The sequence below is a fragment of the Musca domestica genome, unplaced genomic scaffold, assembly GCF_030504385.1.
Source record: "Musca domestica strain aabys unplaced genomic scaffold, Musca_domestica.polishedcontigs.V.1.1 2, whole genome shotgun sequence".
NCBI classification, from domain to species: Eukaryota; Metazoa; Arthropoda; class Insecta; order Diptera; family Muscidae; genus Musca; species Musca domestica.
In genome coordinates, this window is record NW_026712249.1 from 16,520,283 (window position 1) to 16,535,697 (window position 15,415).

The 15,415-nt window shown below is 35.8% G+C and overlaps 1 protein-coding gene across 4 annotated transcripts in view; it reads left to right on the forward strand.

The window, feature by feature from the left end:
* LOC101893869 (uncharacterized) overlaps window positions 1–14,166 on the forward strand; it is a 121,601-nt gene extending 107,435 nt beyond the window's left edge. The window contains exons 4-13 of one of the 4 annotated variants that reach the window (XM_011294752.3): window positions 2,092–2,910; window positions 2,980–3,159; window positions 3,234–3,614; window positions 3,682–4,153; window positions 7,272–7,667; window positions 8,555–8,557; window positions 8,703–8,804; window positions 12,484–12,642; window positions 12,719–12,786; window positions 12,910–14,166. In XM_011294752.3, coding sequence (XP_011293054.1) covers window positions 2,092–2,910; window positions 2,980–3,159; window positions 3,234–3,614; window positions 3,682–4,153; window positions 7,272–7,667; window positions 8,555–8,557; window positions 8,703–8,804; window positions 12,484–12,642; window positions 12,719–12,786; window positions 12,910–13,025 — 2,696 coding nt within the window. In that variant the 3' untranslated portion in view covers window positions 13,026–14,166. Of the gene's footprint in view, window positions 1–2,091; window positions 2,911–2,979; window positions 3,160–3,233; window positions 3,615–3,681; window positions 4,154–7,271; window positions 8,033–8,554; window positions 8,558–8,702; window positions 8,805–12,483; window positions 12,643–12,718; window positions 12,787–12,909 lie in introns of those variants that run through there. The other 3 variants (XM_011294751.3, XM_011294750.3, XR_009342081.1) reach the window with 3 other exon arrangements.
* The last annotated feature ends 1,249 nt before the right edge of the window (window positions 14,167–15,415 follow it).

A 15,415-nucleotide genomic window follows, 5' to 3' on the forward strand; every position in this document is an offset into this window, starting at 1 on the left:
GGAGACTTTTTTAGTATAGGAAAAAAATCAACATTTTTTTCGAAAAAAAAAACTGGAGACATTTTTCTCATAAAAAATTGAAGGCATTTTTTCCCAAAAAAAAAACATTTGGAGACATTTTTTCGAAAAAAAAAAAATTGAAAACTTTTTTGTATGGGAAAAAATTTGCAGACGTTTTTGGTAGTTTCCAATTTTTTGGAAAGTTTTTAGTATTCAAAAAAATTTAAGACATTTTTCGCACAGGAAAAAATTCAAAATCTTTTGAAAAAAATTGGAGACACGGATTTTCGCGTAGGAACAAAATTTGGAAACTTTTTTGCATAGGAAAAAAATTGGAGAGTAGGTACTTTCCAATTTTTTGGAAACTTTTTAGTATACAAAAAAGTTGGAGACATTTTGCGCACAGGAAAAAATTCAAATTTTTTTGAAAAAATTTTGGAGACTTTTTTTCTACAAAAACAAATTGAATATTTTTTTCCCATAGAAAAAAATAGATTCATTTCATTCGCATAGAAAAACAGTTGGGGACTTTTTTCGCATAGAAAAATTTTTATAGAAAATTTTTTTTTTCGCATAGGAAAACTGTTGGAGAATTTGTCTTCGAATAGAAAAAAATGTGGGAGACATTTGTTTCGCATAGAAAAAATGTGGGAGACATTTGTTTCGCATAGAAAAAATGTGGGAGACATTTGTTTCGCATAGAAAAAATGTGGGAGACATTTGTTTCGCATAGAAAAAATGTGGGAGACATTTGTTTCGCCTAGAAAAAATGTTGGAGACATTTGTGTCCCCATAGAAAAAATGTAGGAGACATTTGTTTCCCCATAGAAAAAATGTAGGAGACATTTATTTCGTATAAAAAAACTGTTGGAGACATTTGTTTTACCATAGAAAAAAATTTTGGAGACATTTATTTCTCATAGAAAAATTATTGGAGACTTTCTTTCGCATGTTGGAGACATTTGTTTCGCATAAAAAAGTGTTGGAAACATTTGTTTTGGATAGAAAAAATTGGAGATATTTTTTCAGATAGAAAAAAATTGGAGACATTGGTTTCGCCTAGAAAAAAATGTGGAAGATATTTGTTTCGCCTAGAAAAAATGTTGGAGACATTTGTTTCGCATAGAAAAAATGTTGGAGACATTTGTTTCGCATAGAAAAAAAGTCGAAGACATTTGTTTCGCATAGAAAAAAATATTGGAGACATTTGTTTCGCATAGAAAAAAATGTTGGAGACATTTGTTTCGCACAGAAAAAATGTTGGAGACAATCGTTTCGCACAAAAAAAATGTTGGAGACATTCGTTTCGCACAGAAAAAATGTTGGAGACATTCGTTTCGCAAAAAAAAATGTTGGAGACATTTTTCGCACAGAAAAAAATGTTGGAGACACTTTTTGCACAGAAAAAAATGTTGGATACGTTTATTTAGCATAGAAAAACAAAACGTTTTTTTCTTAAAAAAAAATGGAGATATTTTTGGCGTAAAAGGATTTTTCGAACGGAAACAATTTTGGAGACATATTTTGAATCTACATTTTTTGGAGACCTTTTTGGCACATACATTATTTTAAAGACATTTTTACATAAAAAACATTTGGAGAAATTTTCTTTTCTTTTTTCGCATAGCAAAAGTTTTGGAAAAATTTTTTTCGCATAGAAAAAATTTTGGATACATTTTTTGAGCGTAGAAAAAATTTTTGGAATCATTTTTTGGAGACAATTTTGGGTATAGAAAAAATTTGGAGACATTATTTGGGTATAGAAAAAATGTTGGAGACATTTTTATCGAATAGAAAAAAAATTTGGAGACATTTTTTTCGCATAGATGAGTTCAGTTTGTAAATTTTGACTGATTCTCTTCCAGCTTCGAGTGACATACATTTCTTGATATGAGTCAGCTGTCTCCCTTTGACATTGAGATCTATTACTGATAAAGCTCTCCTGTAACGATTTTTATCATTCTCTCATCACGACTCTCCCACACGAACATGCGTATTTAAAACTGGAAACTGTTTACCTCTTTTCTTTCTCTCATTAAAAATAAAAACTATCTTTAACATTTATCTCTTCTCTCCTTTTTTGTTTTGCAGGCAACAAACCCGCCACCATTGTGGTTCGCGTTGGCAACAATCGTCCCGACTTGGGTACCAATCCAATTTGCAATCGTTTCACGGGTCTGCTGGAGGAGGGACAACCTCTCTTCCTGCCCTGTAATCCTCCCATGCCGGGTGCCTTCGTTTCGGTACATTTGGAGAATAAGACGCCCAATCAGCTGTCCATTTGTGAGGCATTCGTTTACACTGATCAAGCTTTGCCCATTGAACGTTGCCCCACGTTCCGTGATCAGCCCCCAGGCGCTTTGGCTTCCTACAATGGCAAATGTTATATTTTCTATAATCGTCAACCGTTGAACTTTTTGGATTCTCTGGCTTTCTGCCGTTCACGGGGTGGTACTTTGATTAGCGAAAGTAACCCCGCCCTCCAGGGTTTCATTAGCTGGGAATTATGGCGTAGACATCGTAGTGATGTGAGCTCTCAATATTGGATGGGTGCTGTGCGTGATGCTGTCGATCGTTCTACCTGGAAATGGGTTAATGGTGAAGAGGTGGCTGTGTCCTTCTGGAATCATCCTGGCGGTGATGAGGATTGTGCTAGATTTGATGGCTCCAAGGGATGGTTGTGGAGTGACACCAATTGTAATACGCATTTGAATTTCATCTGTCAACATCAGCCCAAGACTTGTGGCCGACCGGAACAACCACCCAATTCGACAATGATTGCCTTGAATGGTTATGAAGTTGGCGCCCAAATTAAATATACCTGTGATGCTAATCATTTGCTGGTTGGTCCATCGACCAGGACGTGTTTGGAGACGGGTTTCTACAATGAATTCCCACCGGTGTGTAAATGTAAGTGGAAAATGGTTGCTAATTTATTTTTGTGGGACAATTTTGACTCAAAACTTTGTTTATTTGCAGATATTGAATGTGGCTTGCCTGCCTCCATACCTCATGGTGGCTATGATCTACTGAATGGCACAGTTGGTTATCTGAGCCTGGTTAAATATCGCTGCGATGAAGGCTATGAAATGGTGGGTCGGGCCCTGCTCACCTGTGACTTTGATGAACGCTGGAACGGTCCCCCACCAAGATGTGAAAGTAGGTTTCCATTTCAGAATTTTGAGTCGATAAATGTAACTAAATTCTCTCCTCTCTCTTTTCTCTCTCTCCAGTTGTTGAATGCGATACCCTACCCGGCAACTACTACAACACCATTATTTCGGCGCCCAACGGTTCTTATTACGGCTCTAAGGCTGAAATTACCTGTCCACCTGGCCATCGTTTGGAGGGACCCAGTACTCTTACCTGTTTGTCTTCGGGTCAATGGAGCAGTGCCCTGCCACGTTGTATTAAAGTGGAACCCTCTACCACATTGCCACCTCCACCACCACCTAGCACAGCAGCACCCACAGTGCCTTCCACCACTTCCTACCGGCCCAAGATTAGCAGTACCACTACCAAGAAGACCTATAGGCCCACAGCCACCACCACAACCAGCAGCAGCAGCAGTACGGCATATCCCACCAGTCCCCAAGTGGAAATCAATGGAGAAAGTAAGTCTATCCAAAAAAATATAGACCTCTTAATTTAATACAATTTTCCCCATTTCTCCCCCTCCAGCCGATTCCGATGAAGATGTCACCTATGTGGTGCCCGGCACGGTACGCGAAGAATTCCCACCACGCCGCACAGTGCGCCCCGTGCTCACACCCAACAAACCCAAGACCACACCGGCCTATGAAACACCCAGTAGACCCACCACAGCCTCGAGTACCTCAAGACCACCCACCTACTACAGTCCTCCAACGCGTACTCGTGCCCCATCATCCACACCAGCCACCGAGACCACCACCCGCAACATTCAAAATGTCATCCAAAATGCCCATCCTCAGGATAATGAAATTGCCGACAGTGTCAATATTCGCCACAATCAATCGCCCAATGTCAACGTGCCCTTCTCCGTCGAAAATACCAATCACAAAGAGACCAAGGAAGCCAAACTCAATTTGGGCGCCATTGTGGCTTTGGGTGCTTTCGGTGGTTTTGTCTTTTTGGCTGCTGTCATCACCACCATCGTCATATTGGTCAGAAGGTAAGTTGAAATGGTAGAGGTTAGAGGGTAACTTTCCGACTGTTTTCGCTAGCTTTAAGTTTATTTATGCTTAGCTTTTTTCGCACTCACATTTTACCAAATGCTTTGCCGGTTGTTTTTTGTTTTCGTCTTATTTTTCTCTCTCCTAAAGAACTGCCTGCCTTGCATTTTTGCGTTCGTATTTTGTTAATGTTGTTTGTTCATTTTTATATATTGGTAGCTTCTGAAACGAGGCCTCATAAAATTTATGTTGGGGTATGGAGGTCATTATTTTCACTTTTCCTAGCCAGGGGTACAGATTAAAGCCTCTCAGTCTCTCATTCTGGGAAATCCGTGGGGATGGATCTCCCTCTCTTAGAAAAGAGGTACCTAACAAAGGTTTAAGCCTCTCAGCCCCTAGGTCTGGGAAATCCATGGAGCTGTAATGAGGTTCCTAACAAATATATATGTAATCGGAACCCCAAAGTAGTTGGATCCTTGGAATTCGACCGCTTTTTAACCGAACTTAATATTTTGAAATAATAAGGAGAGCTTCACCCCTAAAATTTCCGGTTGATTAGAATATATTTTTTAGGTTTTTTGCGGAGAACGTCCAGCAGGGGTACGACTTATATAAAATTTGCTCTATTAGAGCACTATTCCTACATTTTACTTTCAATGTTTCAAAATTAATTGAAATAGTGTAACACATCTTCCCTTTCCCAATTTTAATACCCCCTACCATATGGCTACAGAGAGGGTTTATATCGACCAAAACGTGTCTCATTCAAAAATCGCTTTAACACCCTAGATCTGTTTATCCATTTCAAGACATTTGGAGTCGATCTAGGGGTGTCCGTCCGTCAATCCATCCGTCTGGCTGCCTGGTGTGCACGATAACTCTTGAAGGAAGTATCCGTTTTTGTCCAAACTTGGTATTTCGTAATATTCTTATCAAACTTAGAATGAGTTCGGAGATGGGCAATATCGGTCTACTGCTTCTCTTACCTCCCCTCACAAAAGGTCAAAATGTTCACAGAAAACTAATTTACCTCAAAGAAATAGAAGGAATCATTCGATTTTGTGCAATTTCTGTAAGCCCCAATAATTTTTTCAGTGCTAGGTCAGTTGCCAAATCAAGTACCTACCCCACAAAGGGTCAACATTTGGAGTAATTATAACTCTTATACCATATTTCTAGCAATACTATATCTCATGCCAAGATGGTATATGTAGGACCACTTTTTCTGGTACCTCTCCCACAAAGGGTCAAATTTTTGAATAATTATATCTCTCATAAAAAGCGAAATAAGCATCAGATTATCTTCAAATTTCACACATCCAAATATTTTTATAAACACAAGACCTAGTTTGGATATGGGATATATCGCTCCATTCCTTCTGGTACCTCCCCCACAAATGGTCAACGTCTTGAATAACCAAAACGATTGTAGAATCCAAAATAAGCATCCGGTTCTCTTCATATTTCACACATTCCATTATTTCTACTAATACAAGATCTGCAGCGAAGATGAGATATATCGGACCACTCCTTCTGGTACCTCCTCCCACAAAGGGTCAAATTTTGAATATCCACGAAGCTCAATAAACGGGAAATAAGCATGTGATTCCTTTTAACTTCGGCATATCTCAATATTTCTATCAATACAAAATTTGTTGGAAATATGGTAGATATTAGTCGACTCCATCAGGTACCTCCCCCACAAAGGGTTAAAATTTTGAATAACCCAAACGACCATAAAATACAAATCAAGCATCCAATTCTCTTCAAATTTCACATATCCTAATATTTCCACTAAAGAAAAATCTAGTGTGAAGATGGTAGATATCGGACCACTGCTTCTGGTCCCCCCCCCCCCACATTTGGTCATAACTTTGAATAACCAATTTCTTGTAAAATTTCACACATCCCAATATTTCCACTAAAACAAAATCTTGTGAAATAGGACTACTACTTCTGTAACCTCTCCCACAAAGGGACAAATTTTTGAATAATTATATCTCTCATAAAATGCGAAATAAGAGTCCGATTGTCTTATAATATCCCACATTCCAATATTTTTATTAACACATATTGTGGCCTGAAGATGGTCCACTTCAAACTCAAAACTTAGAATAACTAAAACGCTTATAAAATTTTACTCGACCCAATATTTTTATTAAGACAAGATCTGGTGTGAAAATGAAATTTTTGATTTCAAATTTTTTTCTATCCGAAAAAAATATGTTTTCAAATTTTTTCCTTTCGGAAAAAAATTGTTTCGAACTTTTTTAATTCGAAGTTTTTTTTCGGAATTTATGTTCGAAAATTCTATCTAATTTTTGTTTTATATTTGATTGCTTGAGATAATTTTTCTATTTGAAAATAATGTTAAGAATTTGATTCTTTTTAAAGCAGAATTCCAAATTTTATGTATTGGGACGAAAATATTATTTTTTGCTTGAAAAGAAAATTCCGAACCTATTTTCTATTTGAACATTTCCTGTCCCAAAAATTGTGTCCAAATATTTATTTCTATGAAAATATAATCCAATTTTTTCTATTCTTATAACTTCTATCGGAAAAATCGAGAAAAAAAAACTGGAATATTCTTGTAGGTTATGGAACGGAGGAAATAAGTTTCTAAATTTTTTCCATTAGAAAAAAAATTTTTCTAACTTTAAAAAAATATTTTTGAAATTTCAAATCGAAAAGCCTAGGATTAATTTATTTATATTCGATTTTTCGATATTCTGAAATTTTTGTTATCAGCACGACTCTCTATGCCAATATTTTTTTTTTTTTTTTTTTTTTTTGAAAACATTTTTTTATTCACATGCCTTCAATTGGTAGATTTTGACATTTTATATTCTAAAATTATTATTTCATACTTGTGTGAAAAGTTCCCTTAGATCAATTTTTGTTTGGTCACACCATTCCAAGTTTTCTTCTCACGAAACTAGGAGTACCACCTTCAAAATCAAGTTCACCCACAATTGTATTTTTCTCTCTTTCTCGCGAACACCAATCTTTAAACGAAAACACATACATACATCGAAGAATTGTTGTATTTGATTTCCTGTGCTTCCCCTCTTTTTTCTTTCTCTCTCTCTCTCTATGTTCTCTCTCTCCGTGTAGCACCTCGAACAGCAAACGGCGGCACAATGCAAAACATTTCTCATATCCACCACCACCACCATCGTCATTACCACCATACTACATTCCCAAATCACGTCTACGCTACATGCCACCACCCATGACCATGATGACGACGGCCACCACCCAGTTCAATGCTTCGACCTTTGATCCCCAAAAATCGTATTTGGGCATTGGTGGCAACATGGATAGCATTCGGCCCCAAAGGCTATACGATCATTATAGCGTTAGTTCGAGCATCAAAAAGGAACCATTGCCCTCGATATGGAGCACGGGCATTCTTGCACTGCCATTCGATGATCAGAAATGGGGAAGGCGTGAATTGAGCACATGTGGTCGTAGCTATGCCACAAGGGCGGGCATTTTCAGCAGTGAACAGCAACAACGTCAGCAGGACGAAAAACAAAATGCCAAAAATCAAAGGGATATGAAGGATGCGTGTGAGAGTATGAGTACGACGAGTAATAAACACATTATGGATAGTGACCTCTATTAGAGAGGGGGACGTACGGGGGAAGGAATATCCCGCTACACAGTGCCAAAGATCAGAGAATAGCATTTCAAAATATTAACCATACGAAACCAAAAAAGAAACTAAAAAAAACACACGAATTGAAACGTACAATTTCAAGGCCATAATTCATACCAAAAAAAAATACTAAAAATACAACAACAAGAAAAACAAGTGAAATTTCCAAAGCAAATTCGAAAAGTCTCCCAAATTTACTGTTAAGCTCCAACAAGTAAGCCGCATTTTTGTTCTCGCTATTTTACATTTGGCGATAATTTTTCGTTTCGTTTTATTTTACTCTACAAAAACAAACCACACACACTCTCTTACTCTCTAAACAATCAATGTGATAACCCAACAAACAATTCCAGACAAAAAAAAACTTACAATTAATCCAAATCAAAAAAACAACAACAAACAACTTCATGTCATTTCATACAACAACAACATTTCATTCAGAATTTGGTTTGCAAAATGCCGCCTGTTGCTGTTGCACGTCTCTGTTTTAATAATTTTTTATTTTTTTTTTTTTTTGGTTTTGAGCACATCAGGGGGCGTATGAAGAAGCATGGTCTCCATGGTGGGGCGGTTTGAGGGTTTTGCACGTCTTCTTATTATGTGAATAACTCCATATTTTATTTTAGGTTCTCTTCTGCTAACTCTATCTCCTCTCACTCTCTTTCTTCATTTATCTCTTTTTATTATGTATCCTTTTTATTTGATTTTTTTTTTGGTTTTTACAATCACCCAGTAGTGTGTAGATTTTTTCTCCATACCTTTTTTTACACTCTCTGTCTGTAGCTAACCTCTAATTTGTTGTCTCTTATTATACTCTCTTATATTTTGAACTCATTTTAATTATCTCCCTTTCTTTGGATTTTCTCTCATTCATCTCATTACAGAAATCGCACCACTCAACATTATCGCCACAGAGCTTCACCCGATTGTAATACCGTTGCTTCGTTCGATAGTTCTACATCTGGTTCCCGTAATGGTCTCAACAGGTAAGCTGTATTTTTGAAATTATCTCAAATTATGAAAATTTCAGTTCCAGTGAAAAAGTTACAGACCAACTAAGGGAGAATTCTCTTTAAATACAGGGTGGCCCAGAAAATTCGAAGTGGAGTGAATTTCTTACAACTTTTTATTTAAGGCCTATTTTATATCCTCCACAATACATAAGATGGAGGGTATATTTAGGTCGTCGTTCCATTTGTATCTCCTCGAAATAATAATTTGAGACCTAAATTAAGATAGGAAGCTAAAAATTTACACACATCAGTCTTTTGTGCAGCCAGGTCAAGTTCGAAGATGGGCTATATCGGTCCACGATATCGTATGACCCCCATATAACGGTGCCTCCCGATATTTGGTATTTTGATGATTTTAGCCACATTTTTAAATGGATTTGTCTGAAATTCCACACCAGGAGTTCCTTTTGAGTACTTTACTCGCTGGAGAGGTCCACAATATCGTATATCCTCCAAATAACAGCACCCCCGATATTCGGTATTTTCTTGATTTTGGCCATATTTTCCAATGGAATAGACTGAAATTTCACACAAGGAGTTCCTTCTGAGTACTTTACTCCCTGCAGGAAAATTGTCTATATAAGTCTTCAATATCGTATATCCCCCCTACAACTGTACCTCCCGATATTCGGTATTTTGATAATTTTAGTCAATTTTTTTAATGAAATTGTCTGAAAATCTACACAAAGAGTTCCGTCTGGGTACCTAACTCCCTGTAAGAGAATTGTCTACATTGGTCTACAATATCATATATCCCCCAAATGGTACCTCCCGATATTTGGTATTTTTATGATTTTTTCAACATTTTTTAATGAACTTGTCTGTAAATCCACACAAGTGTAATATGCACACCATAAGAATGATGTTTGGTATCAGATACAGCCCAGAAATACCTCTGACAAAATTCTATCAAAATCGATTCAGATTAGGATATAACTGCCATACATATCTTCAACAGATTTCAGGTTAATTGTGCAACAAATGCCCAATATCCCTCCAAATGACCTGAATTTTCGCACTTCCGACGGAATTCATCCTAGAAACAAGTGGTTCAAATTTGTTGAAAATCGGTTCAGATGTAGTTATAGCTCCCATATGTAGGTTTCATCCGATTTGGTGTTTAAGTCCCTCACATTCGTAATATGCGCTCTACAACAATAATATTTGGTACCAGATATTCTATAGAGCTCGGAAGTTCCTTCTGAGTGCTTTACCCATTGGTAGAGTCTTGTCTATATAGGTCTACGTTTTAGTATAGCACCTATATAACGCTACCCCGAAATATTCGGTATTTCCAGGATTTTCGCGGTGTTATTCACCTTCATACAACGGTACCTCCCTTTATTCGATATTTTGATGATACTGGCGACATTATTCACCGGAATTGCTTCAAATTTCGTATTTGAAATTCGGAATCGTTACTACAGCCTATGACAAAAAATTACTTATCCTGCACCACGTCTTTGTATAGTCCCCATATTAAGGTTTTCATTTGAGCGGTATTTTTCAACGAAATTTTTTGGAAAATTTTCAAGTTCCTTCCGAATGGTGGATGGTGCAAAAAGTTCGGCTTCAAACTTAGCAGTTTTTTTACTTCTTAAATATTCTTTTGTTTTTGCTGGTATTTTCTATTTACACAGCGAACTAATTAGGCTCTATTTCAGCTACCCTACAGTCCTACTCCAAATGATCCAAGCCCTCGGAAAATAGTCTAATTTTCTCCTACATGCGGCTTTACGATGTGGTTTGATTGAGTACTTTGTTTGAGTACTTACTCGGCTCTTTCCTCAGTAGCCACCAATTCGAACTTGAGCTCCATCATTTGATTTTGTAGGACACCGACATTTATATTCATTCACATCATCCTTCAATTTTAAGTCTCGTTCAACCTGGAAGTTCAAAAACATTAATCTTTCTTTAAGGTCAACATTGGCATCGACAGCAACCTTCAGGCTACATCAAGTTTGATGTTAGTTGCTCGTAGTTCTGACATTCATCGCTTTGCTTTCTCTAATAACTGGGCATAATTATAAAACACAGCAATGTTCATAGTTGAAGCTACGTTTAAACTTTTCATATTCTTATTTCCATCTTTAACCTTCATCGGTTCGTGACTCAAAGCTTCGACATCCATACATCGCAAAATCCTCGTTCACGTGCAGTTAAATTGTACATTTGACACCATCAGTTGCTGAGACATCTTTTGTCAGAGGATCTCAGATATGAAGCTCCCCCACCGGTTGATAAATGTCCTCTCTATGGGAACTATTCCAGCTATAGTTTCACTCTTGAAGACAATTTTTAGGCTAGCTGACAAAATTTCCTCGACGTTAATGAAAATTCTTCAACATTTATGCGGAGATTTTTTCTTCTTTGAGAAATTTTTGTGAATAAAATGCAGGTCGCATTTATTATCCGATTAAGATGAACATTTTCCAAACTATATTTGTTGGGTCCAAGGACGAACCCTATTTGAAATTGGTGAGAATCGGTTCAAATTTAGATATAGCTCCCATATACACCTTTATCCGATTTCAGGTTGTTTTGTGCACCAAATGGCCAATATCATCTCATATGGACTTAATTTAGACACTTCCGACCCAATTCATCCTAAAAGCAAGCGCTTCAAATTTTGGAGAAAATCGGTTCAGATATGGCTATTGCTCCCATATATATGTTTCATCCGATTTATTATTAAAGTCTCTCACATGCGCAATATGTATTTGACAACAATGATATTTAATACAAGGTATCTTATAGAGGTCGGAAATACCTTTGCCAAATTTCATTCAGATCGGCTAAAATTTGGACATAGCTCCCATATCCTCTATCGATTTCGGGTTAATTGTACGCCAAATAGCCAATTTCACACCAAATGACCTGAATTTTCGCACTTCCGACGGAATTCATCCTAGAAACAAGTGGTTTAAATTTGGTAAAAATCGGTTCAGATGTAATTGTAGCTCCCATATGTAGGTTTCATCCAATTTGTGGTTTATGTCCCTCACATTCGTAATATGCGATCTACAACAATAATATTTGGTACCAGATATCCTATAGAGCTCGGAAATACCTTTGCCAAATTTCATCCAGATCAGCTAAAATTTGGACATAGCTCCCATACCCTCAATAGATTTCGGGTTAATTGTGCTCCAAATAGCCAATATCACACCAAATTACCGGAATTGTGGCATATCCGACCGAATTCAGTCTAGAAGCAAGTGCTTCAAATTTTGGTGAAAATCGATTCATATATAGCCTTAGCTCCCATATATAAGTTTCATCCGATCATGCACTCTATAGAAATTGGTAAAAAAATGTCACCGTCAAATTTTGTGAAAATCGATTCAGAATTGGATAAGCCTCCCATATATTAGTACCCTCTGAAATCAAACTATAACTGCTCTAAACCCAAATGTTGATAGGTGGTATGCTCCACTTCAAATAAATTCTTTTGTCACGGAAGCTCTACTAAATATGCAGAGTGTGGTAAGGTATCATATAGTCGGCTCCGCCCAAATTTTGACTTTTCCTTACTGATTTTTACTTGATATAGATTTAAGAATGCAAAATTGCTAGATTTCGTTTTCAGAATCTTCTAAAATACATTTTCTAATTTTATTTATTTATGTTTCCTCCTATTTTTTTATAGATACTACCGTCAAGCCTGGGAAAACCTCCACGAGTCTGCCTCCAAGAATAGTTCACACAATGCCTTGCGCCGCAAAGAGACTTTGGATCCACCAGCCATGACCAGATCTAGGGATAATCTAAGGGATAATATGCAAAGGTCTAGAGATAATTTGGATCGGTAAATTGAAATTCGGAAAACAAATAGCAAAAGTGGTCACTTAATCCCAAATTTGTAAAATTTTTCTCCCTTTCAGTGTTGGTCGTGACAACTATGGCATGCGTGATAATTCCGAAATGGTCGTCTCCGATGTCTGTCTAAAAGGTAATGTGAAATTCGTGGCGAGTTGAGGAGTGGCATTATTTTGCGAATATTTTGTAAAATCTGAAATTTTTTCATTCGGGCTTTCAAGCTAATAAAGACTTTTCATTTCCCCCTTTCACTTAGAAAAGAAACGTCACCATCATCATCACCACAAAAACGGTTCTTCACGCAATGGTGAATATCGTGATCATTCGGCGGGTAGGCGGGACCATCATCGACACAGTGGAGGACATTATTGACCAGCTATGATAATAACCATCAATGTAGAACAATAAAAACAAAACCAACAACAAAACATATTACAAACGGGATGCAATATTCACAAACTAAGAATACATTAAATGCAGAACAAACAAAAAAAAAAACAACAACAAAAACAACGAAATATAATTATATAATTTTTAAGTTTAATTTTTATTGTTAGGTTTTTATTTTTGTAATTTTTAAGAAGCAAAAAAACACTATCACTGTCCCACTATCCAAAAAAAGATGGCAAACGCAAGAACAACAACAATTACCCCAAAAAAATGCTAAAGTCAATAGAATTTTTTTCTATAATTTAAACAAAATAAACGAATTAGTTAATAAGTTTTTTTTTTCTTAGAGGAAAGTTATTGCAAAAGCTTTTTGAGTGCAAAATGTGTTAATGTTTGAAATCTTTTGCTTTGTAAATTATAAAGCTTTCGGATAAAGCATTAGCAAGACAATCTATTACCCAAACACAAACGCTTGGCTAGGCCTTCTCAAAGCTTCTTGGCATTTCACACTTCAAAATTTAAAAAAAAATGTTTTGTTTTTTTCTAATTATGAATAACTTGGTTTAATTTATACTGCCTCCAAAAGACCTCGGTCTTTTGCTGATTTAAGCTAAATCGATTTATTCATAAAAAATTATTTTGAAAAAAAAACCCTCCCAAAACTTATATAAGTGTGCCATTACCGGCATCTTTTTTAAATATTATTTCCAAAAAACAACAAACAATTGTTCATTTCAATATCACCTATTATTATACTCTACTCGCATGAATTTTTTTCCCTTCGTATACAAAAACAAAATCACATATTAAACTATTGGCATCATTTTATTTATGTTATACCATTTAAGTCAAGTTTTTTTTAGAACAGCATTTCATTATATTTTTATATTGTAATATTATTTTGTATTTGTTTAGTTTTGAAAACAAAACAAAAAACATAACTGAATCCCAGAACAGCAATATTTTTGTAACTTAATTTTGTGTTTCTTTTCTTGTGTAAATAATAAATTATTTATAAACTGATATACCTACATACAAATTATATGAAGAAGACATACACATAAATACTAATTTACAAATTTAATTAAAATAAAATAAAAAAATGAAAATATAAAATCGAAAATGAACAAGAAATTGTTTTATTTGCAAGAAGGAACAGGGGTCTACCTACCGCATGCGATATCGAGAAGCTAAAATATCGTAATCTTATTTTTGAATGACGGCGTTCGATATCGAGTACTTGACATGGAAGTGTCGAATGCAACCATGCGAATTTTTGCCTGCGTATATTTTTTTATCGTATACTACAATTTCATTCATCAATTTCCAAAAAATGGAAGTTTCTTTAAAAATATTAAATACTTGAATAATTATTATATTTCAGATGTTGTAGGGCAAACTCCAACAAAATAAACTTCCAGCAAAAAATTATTTTGGCCGATTTTATGACATAGACATATGGTAGCATAGCATAGACATATGGCCAGTAAAGTGCAGTTCTGATAAAATATATTCAAAAGCTACCTTTGGAACACGAATGCGATGTTTAAACCTTCAATGAAGAATGAATTAAGAAAACTATAACAGCGGTTGTAATATATATAAAAATGAGTGTACTTACATATTTTCTGCCAAAGATAAAGGATTGCTTTTATGGCGAATTTGTTTTCTTAAGATGTTTACATTGAAATCATCTTCTGAATCTGACGATGACATAAAAAAGCACAATTCCATTTTTGCAAAATTTCACTTTTTCACGAAATAATTAACAACATATTTTGTTTGATCTTGAAGATGGCCAATTTGACATTTTCAAATGTAACAAAATCGATACTAAATTACGATCGAATGCAATCATCCCAACAATAAATTAGGGTCGTAATTCATGTCGATACCATTCTGCATTCGATAGCGAAAGTTGTAATTAGGCCCCTGCTTATTTTGATTGCCTTACTTAAGAAAATGAATGAATTTATGATACTTTTAGGGGATAATAAAAGTTTATAAAACAATACTTACCATTAAAGTGTTCGCCTGCTGTTTGGAGATATGAAAAAAGAAAAGTATTGCCATATTTTGGGAAAGTTATCGGGTATGTTCAGTGGGAGAGCGAAGGCTTAACTGGCAGCTTTGAACATCTGATATGAAATAGATGCAATCGTCGGTGGAAACTTTGGAAAATGGGGGAAATTTAAGACCGTATGTATGGCAAAACGCGGAAAACTTAAGTCATTAATTGGTCCATAGCCTAGCCACTGAATTCAAGTCGAAGTAACCACGAAACCCCATACTATCAGGCATTTGAAGAGAAAATACAACCAATGACATTGGAAATACGTAACCCTCTATAAATTCCTCGATCATTACCAAGA